Here is a 20,133-nt window from a genome sequence, read left to right on the forward strand (position 1 = left end):
CTTTTATTCTATCAAATATTAATTAACGCAAATAATAGGCATTTTTACGAGTAAGGTTTTCTTTCGAAATCCAGTAGTTACAAAGTATGACGAACAATTAGACACGACAACATTGAAATTGACCCGAAAATTAAAGACACGCAATCCTTCTGAAATTTTTAATTTATATTTATTATTATTGATAATATTTATATTTTGAAATAGATGATAATTTAAGTATTAAATATTTAAATATTTAATTTTCTTTTAAATATTAAATATTTATAAATTATATATTAAATATTAAAATAAAATATTAAATTAAATTAATTAATGCAAATAATAGGCATTTTTACTTTCTCAGAAATCTTGAAAAAATTCCAACATAATAAAGAAGACAGTAAATCACTATACTTAAGTGTTATTCTAACTTTATGTATAAATATTATATTTATGAAGAAACACACACATGCACACGCATATATTAAAATTTTACAAACTTGTTCCAGGTGTTTTCACCGACAACGTCAATTACATTCGATATTTGTCGTCGCGCTGGAAGTTGCTTTCAACTTGGAAAGAACGAGATTTCGGGAACCGCATCTCGCAGCTTGATAAACGATCTCTCGTACGCGACACCTGAGTAACGACTGAACTACGAAGACTAGTCCTCGTTGAAATTACTACGAAATCCCAAACGAGCCTCCCACGCAGCCAACTCGCAGTGAAAGGGACAACGGAGAACAGCGTCGGATAAGCGCGTACCTTCGTATTAAGCCTTGTTCACATCATTGACGGCTTGCGCTCATGCGCGAAACGATCTTGACAATGAGAGAAGGCAGATATCATCTTAAATTTTCCTTTTGTTGTCTCTCTCGTTCGGCCATGTGTGTGAACCAAGGAGGAATAATAAAGAGGCGCATGAATGGAAAAAGAAAATAGGAAGAATGTCAGAATAGCTAAACAAATTTCCTTGATCGTATCCCTACATGGTTTGACAGTTTGGCCGAACTGTCTAATAAGTGCGTTATTTTTGAAGTGGAATTTCGTACATGGTGCTTGAGTTTTTCCATTCGACTGATTTTCTTTTAGGGTAGGTAGTCAATTGACTTCACTTGCCTCTCGCGAAAACATGACCCTTCCTCCCATTATGAAAGTCCCGTTATAATCGAAGGTAACTCTCAGAGAGCAAACGTATCCCAGGGTCTTCGCTGAGAATTGCGCATGAGCTAATCTTTGTTGTTGGCTGCAGAAACACGACGTGTGGGTTCGGTACACGACCTTTTCGTTCGATTATTGCTGAGGAATCAGTTGCACGGATTACGTTTCTCCCACTTCGATGAGAGAAATACACGTGAAACAAAGAAAGAGCGCACTGTCTCGACTTTATTATCGCCTCGACTAGATTATAATAAGTGAAAAATTAATCAGCCTTATGCATTCACTTTCAAACGCCGTTGTCTAATTTAACGAGCTGAGAAATGAAGCAAGAAAAATGTTTTCATTAAAAAAGTCACTTCAAACATCGAGGTCATCTCTTATAATGTCTCTTACAGTCAGGTTGATCATTCAATGGTTGTTAATAATCTGATGAGCTTAAGTGAAAAGCGTATATTTGGCCAAGCACCTGCCGCTTTCAATTAGCGGAGAAATTTAAATTTAGTCAATTTAATCTTATAGGTAAGAGTCACTTCTTCACACTTATAGTGAAATTCATCAACGATCTGTTTCATTACACAAATGTCAAATTTTTTCCTACCTACATATCGCTATATTATAGAAAATTTCTCTGAAGCTATGTAGAAACTTGAATTGTCAAACAAATAATTTTTGAATTGTCAAAAAAATAATCAGCGGATAAATCTAAATTTAGTGAATTTAATCTTATAGGTATAAGTCACTTTTTTACATTTATAGTGAAATTCATCAACGACCTGTTTCATTACACAAATGTCAAACTTCTTACCTACTTACGTACCGCTATATTATAGAAAATTTCTCTGAAGCTATATAGAAACTTGAATTGTCAAACAAATAATTTTTGAATTGTCAAAAAAATAATCAGCGGAGAAATCTAAATTTAGTGAATTTAATCTTATAGGTAAGAGTCACTTCTTCACACTTATAGTGAAATTCATCAACGATCTGTTTCATTACACAAATGTCAAATTTTTTCCTACCTACATATCGCTATATTATAGAAAATTTCTCTGAAGCTATGTAGAAACTTGAATTGTCAAACAAATAATTTTTGAATTGTCAAAAAAATAATTAGCGGATAAATCTAAATTTAGTGAATTTAATCTTATAGGTAAGAGTCACTTCTTCACACTTATAGTGAAATTCATCGACGATCTGTTCTATTACACAAATGTCAAACTTCTTACCTACTTATGTATCGCTATATTATAGAAAATTTCTCTGAAGCTATGTAGAAACTTGAATTGTCAAACAAATAATTTTTGAATTGTCAAAAAAATAATCAGCAGATAAATCTAAATTTAGCGAATTTAATCTTATAGGTATAAGTCACTTTTTTACATTTATAGTGAAATTCATCAACGACCTGTTTCATTACACAAATGTCAAATTTCTTTCCTACTTACGTACCGCTATATTATAGAAAATTTCTCTGAAGCTATGTAGAAACTTGAATTGTCAAATAAATAATAATGCAATTGGTGCGAAATAATTGCTTCGTAGAAGAACAACTTGAATTTTGCGTCGAGAGCAACTGTTGCAACACTATATCGGTGGCAAAGTTTTAAAAATCGTGCAAAATATCGCAACTATTTCCTAACAGCATAATTTAAAGATTGAGGCGATAGACTGAAAAGCATCTCAAGATTAACGTTTAAGATTATTACTTTAATGGACTAAGCTATTTTCGCAAAAATAAGAGAGTAAAACCGCGCGAGAGCGATTACTATTTTTTTTTTTCAAGTGATTTCTTCACGATCGCATAAGGACCACGATTGGCTAACAGTATTATTATTGGGGTAGTTTCGCAATTAGAAGGACCATCGAGAAAATATATAACTCGCAGTAGCCGCGACATAACGGTGCGAGAATCTTTCGACGCATCGCAAGAAACGCGAGGAAGGAAAGGATCGAAGAGAGGACTTTCACGAGGAGGAGGTTGCAACAAAATCGTCTCGATATTTCATGCGGAATCCGGATCGTTCATGCGGAAATTATGACACCGCTTTCCAGATCGTGCGTCCATGTCGTCGGAGACATCGGACTTCCGGCGAGATCGTTCGTTTTGGATTCGCATAAATTCGTTCGAGCGAATGATCGATCGCGTTCTCGAGAGACATTGAAGAGAAATCAATTGCTACATTAAGCCGTGACTCCGCGCAACGGGACAACCGCGATATAAGTATCTGTGAGATTGCGTGCAAGACAAGCCGGGAAAACGTGCGTGCATCCAGGGACAGGTTGCACGTGGGTGCACGCTCTTGCGTGTGCCCGATTATACTAATCAGAGTAATCACAGTGACATCTAACATCGCGTTTTGTTTCGGAGCATCGCAATTTCTAGATGAATGAGAAATAACATACAGAGATATCATAATACATAATATTACAGATATACTATATACAAGCATGGGTTCGCACAATTTTTTAAGGCGGGGGCATAATTAATTTTTTTGCCGATTTGTTAGTTTCATTGTTTCTTATATTAAATGTGCAAATTATTTTTTTTATTTTTCGTTTTTTCTTAATTTTTTTAATTATTTTGTTAGTTTCACTTTTTAAATTAAATGTGCAAATAAATTCCAGTGTTTATTCCAAAGGAGAGTAAATGCTTTATAATTTTTCTTAATTATTATTGCTTAAAATTTGTTAAAATTATATTATATATATTTATCTAAATATATAAAAATATATATTGACATAATTTGATATACATTTATATGAATAGATCTACTTATAAATATAAAATTTAAATGGAAAACAAACTGTCAGATTTTGCTCATCATGTATTATTGAAAAAAAGGTTTCGTAGGATTATTATAAAAAAATAAATCAGTAAAAGAACCTAGAATAGTTTTTCCAAGAATGACAAAATGCTCGTTAAAAAGAGTGAAAATTGTACAATTGGATCGTAAAGATATATTGATTAGAAGGATCTGATTTTTTATTATCTTACATATTTTTTTACACTTTCACGAGAGTGTCAACCCTGCAAAAGGTTCCTGAAAAACGCTCCCGTCTTGTGGGCCACGCGCACCGTTTCGGATCCTTTCATTTAAAGTGACTTTTCAGCCGTTAACTTGCCGATACCCGTAAGAGAAATACATTCAGTGCACAACGAGAAAGAGAGAAAGCAAGATAACGACCGAAATGCATTCGTGTTGGAGCAGCTGTTACTATCGGGGCACGCGTCTCTCAACCGTCGCGGCAGCTGCCCAGAAAATTGACTACGGTAGCCTCATTCTGAGTTCTTTGCTTCCGTCTGATTAAAGATTATTTTTATTTTCTTACACGTCAAAAAATTATATATAATTTGCAATTTATTAAAAGAAATAAAAAAATCAAACTCAAAAATAGAAATCGAAGCCAAGTAATTTGACACATTTAAATGTAAGATTAAGTCCCTACAAATAATATGTATATAAAATTCTGACAAGTGTATATATATTTTGATTGCGCATTGTTCATTCTCAATGTATCTTTAAAAAATTTTAACAAGACAATTATTTGTTATTTCTCTCTGTTTTTATACAATCTGAAAAAAAAATATTAAAAAATATTCACCGAGAAAAGCAAAAAAAAATATTATAACAAGTATAGATTTCACATTGAAATAAAATATACAAAAATTGTTTATATTGAAGCACGAAAATTCCAGTTTACTGTGATGACAGGCGAATTCTTGGGCAGACATTTAAAGTTTAAATTACGATGACACGTTGAAGCAACGGTCAAAATTCTGGACGAAATGTACTGTAGTTCAAGGGCCCCCACCCTGTGCGAAGGGACACCGGGCCCGTATTACGTGAAATCCCGCGACAACCCCATACGAGCAACCGTGCATACACAGATACGCGAGGGAACGTATAGAGAAACGCCCTTTGCGCATCTGCTGTTAAGGGAACCCGCGCGAGGCAGTTTGTCGAAGGCAACCGACGTGAGCACATCGCATGGATAGCGCGCATTCTTAATGGACTATTCTTGAAACGTCATATTTTATTATGTAATTTTTGGTCGATTTTATTACTTAAGAATTACAATTTTCAAGTTTAAAATTCAAAAACTGCAAAAATTACATGAATTCTCAACAAGTGAACCGGCTATAAAAACACGTCATTTAAGAAACTTTGGATTATTTCATGACCGTGTCCTTTTTTCCCAAGAAATTGCGTGATCGGTGGAAAATCGCTCTGCGTAAGATAATGCAATTTTATTGTTGAAAAAGGCGGGTTTGCTACGAGTTAATAACGTCGATAAATTTTGGAACGTTGTGCCAAATTTGTGCAGAAAGATGTGTAAGAAACTTTGCAGATTGACACACGAAATTACCTCAACGCCGACACAAATAGTGAGCTTCGCATTGGAAACTTGGCGATCTCCTGTTTACGTTAGCAACACATTAGTGATCCTTATCAATCGACCTTAAATTCCGACGTTATCATGTATTTTTGGTGACTGATAAAGAAAAATATGCTTAACATTGATCAACTTTACTGAAATTCTCGCGAGAGGTTTAAGTGAACTTTCATTGCTAAACTTTCCAACAAAACATCGTTCATCATTTTTCATTTTTGCATAACACACAAATAGGAGAAGAATTTTATTCTGGACACACGGAAGTCACGTGAAGTGAAAGTTCGTGAAGAAGAAAGTCCTTGAAACTTCGTTACGCGTTCATTTGGTTAATAACGCTCAGCCTCAGACTTAATCATTCACGTCCCAATTTGTTTCTCCGCGAGTCAATGTCAGATTCATTCGAGAATCAGACTTCAACTAATCAACCGAATTCTTCCCTCGACCAATCTTGAACCAGGGAATTTTCAACACGAACATTAACATCGCAAAAAAAAAATTACCCTTCGTCAAAGTCGCTCGATGAGCTAAATCCAAATTTATTTCTCCGCGAGTCAATGTCAGATTCATTCAAGAATCAGACTTCAACTAATCAACCGAATTCTTCCCTCGACCAATCTTGAACCAGGGAATTTTCAACACGAACATTAACATCGCAAAAAAAAAAATTGCCCTTTGTCAAAGTCGCTCGATGAGCTAAATCCAAATTTATTTCTCCGCGAGTCAATGTCAGATTCATTCAAGAATCAGACTTCAACTAATCAACCGAATTCTTCCCTCGACCAATCTTGAACCAGGGAATTTTCAACACGAACATTAACATCGCAAAAAAAAAAAAAAAATTGCCCTTCGTCAAAGTCGCTCGATGAGCTAAATCGCGAATCACGACAATCATGGCGCAAACGTCCGAACCAGCGCCGGTGCATTGCTACACCAATCCCTCGTTCTGCCGTCAATCGGAGTACATCCCGGACGATCATCATGTCAACGACCTGCCGCCGCCGCCGCAGCAGTTTCAAGGAGCCGACGATCTGCCGCCTCCGCCGCCGCCGTTGCAATTGCAATTGCACGCCTCCGGTCAGAGCAATCCGGCCTTCCAGGCGCCGGCGGAGACGACGCTGGACGACGCTCGCGGATCCCGGGATCGGTATTGTTACCTGGAGAACAGCAGTGCCCCTGCCAGTGCTCACAGGAGATACGCCAGTCTTCCGGTGGAGGAGCCTCGCGTGACTTACAGCCAGTCCTCGCAGTACGAGTATTCGCGGGCAGCAACAGCAGGACGAGAGAGACCGGTTGCCGCGCGTGGTTGCCTCGTCCAGGTACGAATTCATTCCGCAGCAGCAGGTGCAACTACGTTCCGCACCGGCGGCCAACCAAGACGATCGAGGAGGGCCGCAGACGTGCCGAAGTAATAATGCCGGTAGATACGCGGTTATACCGGGTGATCAGGACTACCAGGATTACCAAGACGGTTTGCAATGGAGCAACGCCAAATCGGCGCCGCGGCACATCAACACTCCGCAGGGTACTTTTTTCTTGCATTATTCTTCATGGGCATCTTTTTTTAGCCCCTTCTTGGTTCTTTAATAAGGTTGCACAAAAGTGTTAAATAAGAATGATGTGTATAAGGAAATATTTTATATTCTTGAACAAAGATAAAAATAATTTTTTTCATTTAATTATTATTAACAATAATCTTTTTCACCCCTTTCTTGATTCTTCAATAAGATTGCATGAGAATGTTAAATAAGAATTATATGAATGAATATAAATTCTATTTACATTCTTGGTAAAGAAAAAATAGAGATATAAAAATATATTAAAGTTTTCAATGTTCTCATTTAATTATTATTAATAATAATTATTTTTACCCCTTCTTGGTTCTTTAATAAGATTGCACAAGAATGTTAAATAAGAATGATGTGTATAAGGAAATATTCTATATTCTTGAACAAAGAAAAAATAGATGTATAAAAATAATTTTTTTATTTAATTATTATTAACAATAATCTTTTTCACCCCTTTCTTGATTCTTCAATAAGATTGCATAAGAATGTTAAATAAGAATTATATGAATGAATATAAATTCTATCTACGTTCTTAGTAAAGAAAAAATAGAGATATAAAAATATATTAAAGTTTTCAATGTTTTTATTTAATTATTATTAATAATAATTATTTTTACTCTCTTCTTGATTCTTTCATAAAATTGCACAAGGTTAAATAAGAATGATGTATATAAATAAATTCTATATTCTTGAATAAGGAAAAAATAGATGTATAAAAATATATATTAAAGTTTTTAATTTTTTAAATTTAATTATTATTAATAATAATCTTTTTTTACCCTCTCTTTGATTCTTTAATAAGATTATAATATAAAAATGTTAAATAAGAATAATGTATATAAATAAATATAAATTCTATCTACATTCTTGAATAAAAAGAATAAAGATTTAAAAATATATATATTAAAGCGTTAAATTGTAATTTACGATTACACAGGTCGTTACATCAGAGTGCCTATGCAAGAAGAGATTCCGCCGGCACTTCCCGAGAGAAACGCGCAAGAAATCTCGATGTCGCCGAAAAACAACCTAGCCACGCAGAAGCTCCATGAGATATTATCGACGCCTAAGAAGCCGAGATCAAGATCCGAAGAGAGAACCCTATCGCCGAAGAGACAACAATCCTTTAATCAAATCAGCACGCCGCAGAGAAGAGCCCTCACTCCTGGCAGCTCACCCAATGGTACGAAACTCATTGTTGTTCCCTCTAATCACACCTGCAATAGAAAATGACGATACATAAATTAAACATTAATTAATATTTTTTTTTCGTCAGCATCACCTTTTTCGCTGATCAATATTAAGCCATAAAATTGGGGAAATTTCTTGCTTATTAATAAAGTCGTTTGTCTCACCGCTTGGTTAATATGACATCGCATATCTTCTTTAACGTCTCTTGACATTTTGCTCCAATGCTCGCAATTTTTTTTAAGCCTCTCTCTTTCATTGTATAATAGATGTTTAAAATACTCGACGCTGTGTTCCTGATTTTTTTCCGTTGGCATCTCAATATTGTTTTTCATAGCTTCTTTTCTCGGAAATTCGTTTGTTTGAGGCACCTGACAAAGATCATAATTGTTCAGTTTATTTTTTTTTAATCATCTTGTATCATCTTCCGTCATTATTTAAATATTCTAAATTAAATGAAGATACAAAATTTTATTGTTATAACATTGATTTTTTATCGAATTTATTTACTATTACGGAGAAAAATCGGGAGTTTTTTAGTTTATTGGAATTTTTAATTCTGTTGCTTTTGAATCAACAGAATCTCATAATGAATTAATTATAATTCCATCAAAGCAAATCAAACTGATCTTTATTTATATACAATAATAAAGAAAAAAATTGTGCAATATATATATATATATATATATATATATATATATATACTCTTCATCATACGTGATTTACTTTTCGCTTCGTTCAGGTCGTACCTTCAGTCCGACGCGCACAACTCCTCAAGGTACGCCTCAGAGTCGAGTCTTCTCGCTCACGGGACCCCAAACGTCGACGCCCAACAAGGAATCATCAGCTCGCAGGTGCCTTCCTCTGCTGGAGAACTCTTCCAGGCAGCAGGACGTTTGTCCAGCCAACAATTGCGGCCGGCTTCGCTACGTGGGTACCGCACCGGTCGATCTGATGAACCTGAGTCACAACGAACCACCACCTCGCTACGCCTACATGGAAAGCAACTTGGAGTCTATGCCGATGATGTCCGGATCGCCCAGGTACCACGTGGTGCCTGCCGATCAGAAGAACTATCAAAGCGTCGAGAGCGCGTTCATGGCACGTACCGCCGTCGTAAGTGATGATGACGTAGAAGGCAAGAAATGAAAATAATTACTCGTCTAACAGAAATGCGATTTGTTCAGGTACCACCGTTATCTCCGCCGAATAGCGAGGCGAATACAACCTTGGCGAGCGGTATAGATAAGGGCGAAAGAAGAAATGCACCAATTCTGCTGATACTGGTCGGTCTTTTGACGTGCGGCCTCGCTCTCTACTTATCCTGGTCTCAAGGAAGAAGGTAAGATGTTATTAATCCTTTAATTTTTTTCAAAGCGTTTTGAAGAAAGAAATTTTCCAAATAACAAATTATAAGATTCAACATGAAATTGAATAGCAAACGCTTGAAAGAAAGGACACATTATTTATAAAAAAACATATTTTAAATAATTTTATGAATTATAATATACACATATATTTAATAATGAAAATCTCGGATTTTAGATATTACTTTGATAGTGCGGTTGGTTGCGGTGCCTGTTGCGCTTTAGCGGGCGCATGCAGAAGCTTACGAAGAACTTGGACGGGACTTGGTCTGGCTGGACTTGCGGCACTTAGCTGCGCCGGTCTTCTGCTACTAGCTACTAAATCTCCGAAAGACGGCACTCCTCTCCACGACTATCACAGCCGGCGCTTTATGTGGCGTGTCGGTTTTAGGCGCTGGTCTCGCCCTGTTGGCTCTTCTGAAGCCGAGATGCAGTTTCGGACGTCACAGACGAGTGCACTCTTGGATACCACGATTCTCCCCTTAGGCTATCTCGATCTAACACGACAATAACTATACGTGTATCTTAGAATTGTCCTTCTGAGAGAAAGATGTGTATAAATATGATTGCGTAAGATAGTTGAAGAATTTATTTTATCCAAGAAATTTATAAAAAATATAAAATAAAATATAAAAAATATTTTGAAAAAAATATTTTACCTCATCTGTAAACAAAATTATGATTAAAATCGCAATAATTGATTGGCTAGAGTGTAGTCAAACAAATAATAATTAATAAATCAATTTAGACCGCGTAATTTATTAGATGTCGATAAATTAATTTTATAAGAAATTCTAATTAGATCTCATTACAGTTTAATTTGATGAGTATATCAAATTTACAAAAACGTTTCGACTTTACTTAATCCTCATCAGTTTGAGTATCAAAAGTTGAAAAATAATATTATACAAATAACATATTATGAAAACACTTATATAACTCTATAATATCGAATTAAATACTAGTTTTGTTACTGACTCACAAAAAATGATCATGTCTTATAACAGTTTTATATACAAGAACATTATATTTAATAAGAATTGTTAAAATTTTACGACTCAACACACATGTAAGTAATTACAATTTCTTATAATTTAAAAATAGATATATCATTTTAAACAAATTATAAAATATTACATAATGTCTTCAACACATTAATCAACAAACCTTTGAATGGCTTTTAATCAAAAATTATTTAACATCCTAAACAATCTAGCTCGTTAAGTTGGCCTATTATTGATTAATTGAGTTTAAAATCATGATTTATGCAAAGAGTGCCTACTATATATAAGAGAACATTGCAAAAATTATATTCCAAATGAAATTGTAAATGATATTTTTTAAAGATTTTAAAGCTGTCAAAAATAATTTATATTAGTTCGTTTTAATTTCTTTCCCCTTGAACTCTTAAATACTCACTCTATAATTGATCAAACATACACAATGAGATTTAAGCTGATTCGAAATGTATAAAAAGTAAATCTTTATTTATATAAGCACTATCGCTGTTAGATAGTCTCTGTTTAAATTAAGAAATTTAATTAAAAATTTTACAAATTTTTACTTTATATATTTATATATATATGTTTTTCGAACACATATATCTTAATGTCTAATTTTCCAATTAGTCATCTAACGCGCATGTGTACAATGACTGATGACGCACAAATATACTCCTATTAAATAAGAATAGTTTAAGAGCTGGCATATTTTAAATTAGATGTACTTATTAACATCATTATATCGCTATGCAAGGCAATTTTTGAGCTATAAATAATTGTCTTAAAATAGTACAAAAATTCTGAGTCGAAAACATAATGACATATTTTTCATATAATAAAAATTGTTCTACAAAATGTAAAAATTGTGTAAAATTTAATACTACAATATGCAGAGTTTGCTATTGTATGTGCGTGTATATCCTTCTCCATTTCTATCAAGTACTTTTTTATATTTTATTATATACTTTATTATAATTTATTCAATAATTTAGTGTATAGAAAATAATATAAGAATATTCCATTAAATCCCATAATATAAAAATAGTCCCTTAAATCGTCACTTCCTAATGCGTCAGTCGTATTTATCAGATACGAAATCTGTTATCGTGTATTCACTCGAAAAAAGTTGAGTTTTTTTTTCCAAAACCAGTTGACGTCTAAATTATTACTGTTCAGTAGTTCGAACGGTGGAAGACACAAATAGTTTGGAAACAAAATTTATTTATGTTATTATTTTCTCATTGTGTTGTTATTTCAATCAGATTGCTAAAGTGAAACCTGCATTTTGTTCGAGTGTACTCATTTAGAATTACTTTCTCGTGCAATAATTCATTGAAAAACTTAATAAAGTGACGATGTGAAGTAAATTGACTGTAGTATTATATATATGATTTATTCTCACACACAGTGTGAGAATACAACTCGTCTAATTTACTTAATGATTGTTAGACAACACGTACTTTGTTGGCAATAAAAGAAGTGATAATGAACGCGTTAATGTTCCTTCTCTTCGTGAGTCAGGTTTTACATATTTCTGAAGGAGTGACCGTATTACGCGGAAATCAATATAATGTACGCACAGGATATGAAAGAAAATTAATATGTGTTTCGAAGGACGATGGCGGCGCTCTAGTGTGGAACGGTCATTTATACTTGCAATCTGCTTCATACAAATACAACGCAATACGTAAGTTATTAAGATAAAAATATTTTTTACAGTCTTGTGTATATTGTTTAAAAAATTTTGTTCTTTGTTTCAAGTAAAATTTTTATTATATTTTATCTGTTAAAAATTTATGTTTATCAATTACTCACGATAATATACAAATCATTGGTGTACTATTTCAGCATTTGATTATTTAAGTGGAGGAGTTCCAGATTGCACAATAAATTGTAAAATGAATGCAGACGAAAACTGTTTAACAGCGTGGAGTCAACAGGATTGGAAGCTCACGAGTTCTCTTAAAACACCTATGGGTCCGGTACATGATCAGCGATGGGAAGGTAAAAGTGCAAAGAAGTGTCACAAAAAATTGCGATATCTATAGAATACATTACGACGTTAAATAGTCGTAAAAACATTTTAAGAAATGTGTACTTAAAATTTTCAGAATTTAAAGAATATACAAGTAGAGATATTAAATATGAACATATATATATCGAAAATACTACCGCAGCAACGCTCTCCGTTTCGATTCGTGCGTCTAGCGACGCGCATATATTAATTTGCAACGGTAAAAATTATCACAGGCATCTATGCTATTGGATCATAATAGGTGGTTGGAGCAATAGTATGTCCATCATACGAAAATGCAAGACGGGAGTCCCTTTAATCGGCGATTTTCCCCCCCGTAATTCAATCTGTAACAAAGCACAAGTTTCTTTCAACGTAAGACATACCATAATTTCCTCCCTAAACTTTCTTTTATTTATATATTATTAAAATATTATAATTAAGCTTATACAGTTGAAACTTTATTTCTATAATTAAAAATCGTAAAAATACTAAACTTTAGAACTATTTTTTAATCATTTATGATAAGCCGTTTTAAGAAAAACCTAAATTATAACTTTATTTTTATTATTTATAAAACTGTTTAAAGAAAAATCTGAATTTAAATGAATTTGTAATAAATCAATTTAAACGATTGATAATCAATTAACAGCATATGCCATTATCTAAATTTGAGTGGCGATCGTTTATCATTACGTGGAACTCTGTGACTCGGAATATATCCGTTTATGATACTCATAACTTGATTATGACGTACCAGGATACAGAAAGTTCAAAATTATTGAGCACTGGAAAATCTTATCAAATGTTTATCAGAAGCAGCCCAACAATACTGTTTCGACTTCATATATGTGAGTACAATCAACGAAGATATTTTAATCAATCAGTAAAAAATAATTTCAAATACTTAAAGATATCGACCACAAAAACTTATTTCTAAATGTATGTTTCAGACAATTTTTTGCACACAATTTACGAAAATACAATTTTGACGAGTCCCATCGCTCAATTCGATGATAGAATATGTATACAAATGTTTATTGGTCTCTGCGCAGAATGCGAGGTGGATATAAAGTTACGTAATTCTACAAATTACAATATCTTACATGCGGTAAATGTAAAAAGTTCATCACGCACGACAAATCATGGCTTGCCCATGTGGCAATCCGTTCTAATTAAGAGAAAATTTTCAACCCGTTTTAATAGAGTGGTAATCGAAGTGATTCCTAAACTCAACGCTCATAGTTCCAGTCCATTATGGGCTATAGCAAATGTTCGTCAATGTCCTAAAAATGGTTTGCTTTCTTGTAAGTTTTGACACAACTTATTTAACACTAAATATTTGATTTACATGTTTGTCGAATAATTTGAAAGATCTTTCAGGAAATTAGTTATTTTTTATATACAATTCGTCTAATAGTCATTGTTTAAAAGCTTTAAGATGGAGTGTTATGCGCCATAATCATTTTGAAAACATCAATAGTTATTTTTGGCCTGTGATATGTCAAAAATTATTTTACACCAATAGTGCCATCGTAAATTCTATATTAGACGCCAAGCCAAACATGACACTGGGTAATTAATAAAAATGTTATTTATTTTCTATAATTGGAATTTATTTCTATAATTGGATTCTATAATTAATAATATCACATTTTTTTGTTAAATCTTTAGAATGGTGTATTTAGAAACATTATTTTGTAGTTGAAAAAATGATTTCTTTTTAGATTTTGCAAATTGTCCTAAAGGAAAAATTGGACCGCAATGTTTGATTCCTTGCAAATATCTGAATAATATCACTAATTGCAGAGAAATTAGAATTTGTTATAAAGATGGTTGCACGTGTCCTCCAGGATACTTGGGAAGCATTTGTTCAAACCGTAAGTCTAACTAACGGTTGATTTAGCGATATTATCTAAGCTATTTATATTTTCACTTTACATACGCAATGCTCTTATGTACATTTAACTAAATTGAATTTTTCAGCTTGTGAGGGGAACACATACGGCTATGGCTGCCAAAAAATATGCGGTGCGTGTCGCAACAGAACTTCATTCTCTGAACAAATATGTGACACAATAACTGGAGTGTGTAACGATGGATGCGAGGATCTTTACATAACACCTTTATGCCAATCAAGTAATTATCTTTTATGTGTAACGTATAACTATCGTGCTATTGCTTCGCTAGATTATTCAAATTGTATAAAACAAGTACAATTTAATGAATTTTTTCAGAAATAGACAAATTAAACTCAATTGAAGTTACTTTTATAAACAGTACAAGTATTCAGGCCATTATTCCTTTTACATGGAGGAAAGAGTACAAAAAAATAACAATTTTTTATCGTTGGATTCTCAAAGTAAATATTATTCAATATTATTCTATATTTATTGAAATATTAAGTTTTTTTGATATGCGTTTATAAATTAAATCAAACTTATAATTGACAAAAATATCTCAAAATAATATCTCTTAATGTGAGGAAAAATAAGAGAAGAAAAATAATTTTAAAATCTATTTTTTACAGCGAATTAATTATCATCGGAAACCGGTATTTTCGAATACGACGCAGTTGATAGGTTATTTTGAAAACTTAACACCCGGTGTTGTTTATTCAATTCAATGTGAATTACATATTGAGGGGACTGAAATGTTTATACGTAGTGATTGGAAAAATGTTGAAACAAAGTGTAATCGTAAGTGTGCCTTGATATTTCTTTAGATGACATTAGTATAAAATTCAATGTGTTTTATTATTTACAATATTCTATTTTATTGTATATAAAATACTTTATAATAATTATTATTATCAAAGTTATTATTTTTGTATTATTATGCCGCAATTAAGATGTATAAATTTTTAAAACTGATACAAAATGATTTATAAAAAAACTTAAATATTTGCAAATGTAAAATGTGATACTACACATACATACATACGCAGACTGAATAAATATTTTCTTTACCTTTATTATTATTTAACAAAAATATTATTTTTTTAATAAGCTTTTACCTATATTGTTATGTATTTATTATGATATCTTTTTTAACAAATTAGCGGTTAAAAGTTTTGATGTAAAGCCCGGAGAAACAAACATAACAATTAACTGGCAAATTGGTCAGCGTGTACGTAAATATTTTAGTATTTAAAGAATTTTTGCATGTGTTTATTGTATAATATTTAAAAAAAATGTAATTTCTTAATTTTTCTCTTTCAGTCACAATTTTCATGTCCGGCGAATTGGTATCACTTAATAATCCAAAATATAAACAATTATTATCAAATTTGGAGTACATCAGCTACGTCATTTCCTTTTAACTTGACACAGTTGACACCATATACTTTTTTCAATATAACTGTATATCATAATACTAACAAGCTGTTCTCCCAGCAAATTCGCACACTCGAGAGCGGTGAGTTTGATTTGATTTTATAGATGTGTACAGTAAAAATGTGTATATTTGTAAACGAATATTCGTACACATGTATTTAAGTGCTGTAAATATCCATTCTATAAATATCTACAGTTCCATCTGAAGTATTACATCTGCAAGTAATGACTTTGTCGACTACATTTAATGTAATTTGGAAACCTCCAAATAAACCTAATGGACAAATATTAAGATATGAAATAATTGTAAAGGTAAATAAATATTAAGTTTATGTCCACGCATAGTTATAAGAGTTTATATGTATATAAGATATTTATATAAGAAAAGAGATTATTAACAAAAATTATTTAATTTTACACAAAGCTTTGTATACTCTTTAAAATATCAGTAAATTATAAACAGTAAAATTAAATTAAATTTGCCAAGTTAATATAATATATATATTTAATTTTTATTTTAACTGTAGTATTTTCTTAATGTGAATTTTTAAATTAGTTTTAACCTTTTATTATTTTAATTTTGTATTCTAAAAATTCTTTTCTATTTCTCAACAGATTAAACAATATTACGGTTGTAGGGACTTAAATTTAACTATGTCAAAAAATCACTTAATTACTACATCGCCAAACATCACAAATATTAATATCACGAATATACACCCGTACGCGTTTTATGGCGTACAGGTCATAGCTTATAATTCACGATATAGCAGCACGCCTACAGAGAAAAACGTTTCAACTTCAAGCCATGGTATATACGAATATTATAATTATTTATCATAACTATATTTGAAACTAAAGATAAAATATTATGATTTAATGTAATTAATTAATTTTTTTCAATAATTTCGTAATATGACTAGCAGACTTCCAACTTAAATTCTTTTACACTTATGAGTTAATTATATTTAATAGTAACTATCAACAACTTTACAGAGATACCAACCGAAGTATTCACCCAACCGAAGGTGCAAGGCTGGATATTATCGTGGAGTCCGCCTGAAGATTGCACGACGATTTTGGGACCGATTAAAGCTAGGATAAAAATATGCGGAATTAGCAACGCTGTAAAAGACTTTCGTCAAACCAGACAAACCACGTTAAATTTTTTAAATCTAGATAATATAACACCAAAATTATACGGTGTTGAACGATACGCGGCAAGAATTTACGTGATAAGAGATTTTGAGAGCACAGAAAATGTCAACGCTTATCAAGAATATGAATTTGATACTCCGCCAAGAGGTAACACATTTTACATTACAATTTATTTATATTAGATAAATTATCTCAACACAATTACGACATGATTAAAATAACAGCTCCGCCTAGTGTAATGAATTTGGAAGTCGTCGAGACTGATACTCGCCAAAAAGTTGAAATGATACATTTAAGATGGCAGAGTCCACGTCCACCTCTCAATGGAAAACTGCATCATTATAGCATTCAATTATGCGATAATTTTTGTCACACTATTCAAGTAGTTCAAGTAAATGAGTTTTGTGATTTGTGGGACAATTACATATGCAACATTATTGAAAAACCATCAAAAAATTCAAAAATTCAAGTAGGAAAATTTTTGAATAACATTTTTAGAAAATTAGAATTTTTAATAAAACAATTTGTTATTATATATATTTTTATTATTTGATTTAAAATAATTTAGTAATTTAAATAAAAAAAATCGGGTGTAAGTAATTCATATAATGTAAGACGTGTATTTTTATAGGTTCTTGCGTACAACATGAATGTTTCTGAATCGAGTCTTCCGGTTAATGTGACTGATCAAATGCTTAATAATACAAGTAAGATACTCCATAATTTTGGATTTGTATTATAGATTTTCTTGCGTTTAGAAACCAATTAATTTATATAATTTTTGTACATATTATCATATACATATATTCTCTTTTATATATTTTTGTGTATTCTTCAATTTGTCGTTAATTATAACAGGTAATAGTTTGGAATTTCTTCACAGGTCTTGTAAAATATACTATAGATTAAGTTTTCTTTTAACAAGATTTACTATTTGAATTATTTTTCAGTACCAGACGCACCTAAAAATTTAACATTTACAATCAACAACAATAGTGTAATTGACTTAAAATGGAATCATCCTTGGAATACGGGCGGTCATCTGCAAACTTTTCTCGTTTGTGTAAATGAAGTTTGTTCTAACTTGAGAAGACAGGGGCTTGACAGAAGATCGCCGCATGATGTAGACGATGTAACATATAATTATAAATTTCCGGTGATACATTACAAGCGTAATTACAGTGAGCGGTTATATTTGTTCCCGTCAACGTCATACTTCATTTTCATTCAAGCTGAAACAACTGCAAATGTAACTAGCGATAGTAATTACGTAAAAATCGAAACGCCTTTAACTATAGCTTTTGATGGCGATTTGAAGGTCGCGGTCGACAAGTTTCATTCTATGATCATATTAAACATACCTTCAATTTTGAACGACACGCAAGATAGCAAAATGCACATAATAGTAAAAGGTCCCCATCCATGCGAACAGTATTCCGAAGTACCTAAGAGTTTGCATGCTAAAGCGAATATAAAAAATCACGATATCGCTTGGCAAGCTGCCGAAGTTTCGGTATGTATGTCACAATTATTATCATAAACTTTGTGAAAAAGTTTAAATAAAAAAAAGAAAAATACGCTCAAAAACAATTAAATAATAATATCAAATAATTATGTTTAAAGACACATTTTTATTTTAAGAATGAAAATGTTTCATATTTAATTATCAATTTTATTAAATTATAATATACACATTTAATCATAATTGTTATATTATAATAATATAATAGTTAATATAATAGTTAATATAATATTAATTATTTTTTATAAATCGAATATTTTGATGATATTTGCTTTTAATTGTGACAGACTAGTGACTTTGCTGGTAAGCTATTCATGGTGGGCGACAATCAGAGTTATGGCGATGCTAAAAACTGCCCGTTAAAACCTCACAAGCAATACGAAATAGTGGTTATCGTAATTGCACATGATTTATGGAACAAACCAATCATGCTCGCGAAATCGATCCATATCGGTGAAGTTCCATCAAAGCATCACGAAGCATGGATCATACCAATTTTATTATTCCTCGTTCTGTCAGGCTTGGGTTTTTATTTGTATCGCAGGTATTATATTTTATTTTACATTATAATATTAGTGTTGCTAGCTGCTATATTTAATCACATCTGTCAAAATATATAAGTTTCAAATATATAACTTGTGACTCAATTTTTTCGATTTCTAAATACAGATTCTCTGTACGTTTTGAAATTCTGATTATGATTTTCACAGAAAGAAACAGAAATCGGCTAAACAGCTAATGCAAGACAAAATGAATTATTTGGTTTTGTTGCAAATAATTGAAAAACAAAATGAATCCGCAATATCAAATTCGAAGAAAGAGTTTTCAGAAACATATGAAAATGCAACTTAAAAAATGCAGTCCTAACGTTTATGAAATATAAAAGATTATTTTATTTAAAATATTTATATCCTAAAATAAAAATAATTTGTTATCAATTACTAATCAGACCACTTCTAACATATATTTTTATTTATTCTAAAATATGATTGCGTAAGATAGTTGAAGAATTTATACATTTATTATTTTATATATTTTATCATTTTTATATGTATACATTTATTATATTATATATATTTTATTATTTTTATATATGTATTTCATACATAATTTATTATTATATAAGAAATTTATAAAAAAATATAAAATAAAATATAGAAAATATTTCAAAAATATTATTTCACCTTATGAATATTGATACGAAGATCATTTTAATCTGTAAACAAAATGATTAAAATTGCAATAATTGATTGGCTCGAGTGTAGTCAAACAAACAATAATTAATGGACTTATTTAAACCGAGTAATTTATTAGGTGTCGATAAATTAATTTTATAAGAAATTCTAATTAGATCTCATTACAGTTTAATTTGATTTTATAAAACGTTTTGACTTTACTTAATCCTCTTCAGTTTGAGTATAAAAAGTATTTAAAAATAAGATTACACA

At 31.6% G+C, this 20,133-nt stretch overlaps 2 protein-coding genes across 2 annotated transcripts; both read left to right on the forward strand.

Annotated features, from left to right (window-relative positions):
* The first annotated feature begins 5,116 nt into the window (after nucleotides 1–5,116).
* LOC114941678 (uncharacterized) lies at nucleotides 5,117–10,427 on the forward strand. Its single transcript, XM_029316732.2, is given in 7 exon segments — nucleotides 5,117–6,794; nucleotides 6,796–7,057; nucleotides 8,038–8,283; nucleotides 9,031–9,404; nucleotides 9,476–9,630; nucleotides 9,834–10,008; nucleotides 10,010–10,427. Coding segments are annotated over 7 exon segments (1,713 nt in total). The 5' UTR covers nucleotides 5,117–6,425; the 3' UTR covers nucleotides 10,142–10,427.
* Nucleotides 10,428–12,123: 1,696 nt separating this feature from the next.
* Nucleotides 12,124–19,565, forward strand: LOC114941731 (uncharacterized). The gene is made up of 20 exons (XM_085487091.1): nucleotides 12,124–12,343; nucleotides 12,505–12,660; nucleotides 12,768–13,045; nucleotides 13,323–13,521; nucleotides 13,624–13,977; nucleotides 14,105–14,245; nucleotides 14,398–14,550; nucleotides 14,657–14,809; nucleotides 14,908–15,032; nucleotides 15,171–15,369; nucleotides 15,732–15,799; nucleotides 15,892–16,087; nucleotides 16,202–16,317; nucleotides 16,621–16,816; nucleotides 17,002–17,310; nucleotides 17,388–17,632; nucleotides 17,795–17,870; nucleotides 18,114–18,676; nucleotides 18,973–19,229; nucleotides 19,396–19,565. Exons 1-20 carry the CDS (start codon nucleotides 12,142–12,144, stop codon nucleotides 19,535–19,537), a joined length of 4,128 nt encoding a protein of 1,375 aa, XP_085343217.1. The 5' UTR covers nucleotides 12,124–12,141; the 3' UTR covers nucleotides 19,538–19,565.
* The last annotated feature ends 568 nt before the right edge of the window (nucleotides 19,566–20,133 follow it).

The sequence above is a fragment of the Nylanderia fulva genome, unplaced genomic scaffold, assembly GCF_048542155.1.
Source record: "Nylanderia fulva isolate GAGA-0341 unplaced genomic scaffold, ASM4854215v1 Scaffold5, whole genome shotgun sequence".
Classification (NCBI taxonomy): Eukaryota; Metazoa; Arthropoda; class Insecta; order Hymenoptera; family Formicidae; genus Nylanderia; species Nylanderia fulva.

Excerpts from the sequence above, each read along its gene's own strand:
- LOC114941731 (XM_085487091.1), top strand. The coding sequence starts at position 12,142 with ATGAACGCGTTAATGTTCCTTCTCTTCGTGAGTCAGGTTTTACATATT. Across the intron at positions 16,318-16,620 it reads GATATGAAATAATTGTAAAG|ATTAAACAATATTACGGTTG; the intron begins GTAAATAAATAT and ends ATTTCTCAACAG. Across the intron at positions 19,230-19,395 it reads GGTTTTTATTTGTATCGCAG|AAAGAAACAGAAATCGGCTA; the intron begins GTATTATATTTT and ends TGATTTTCACAG.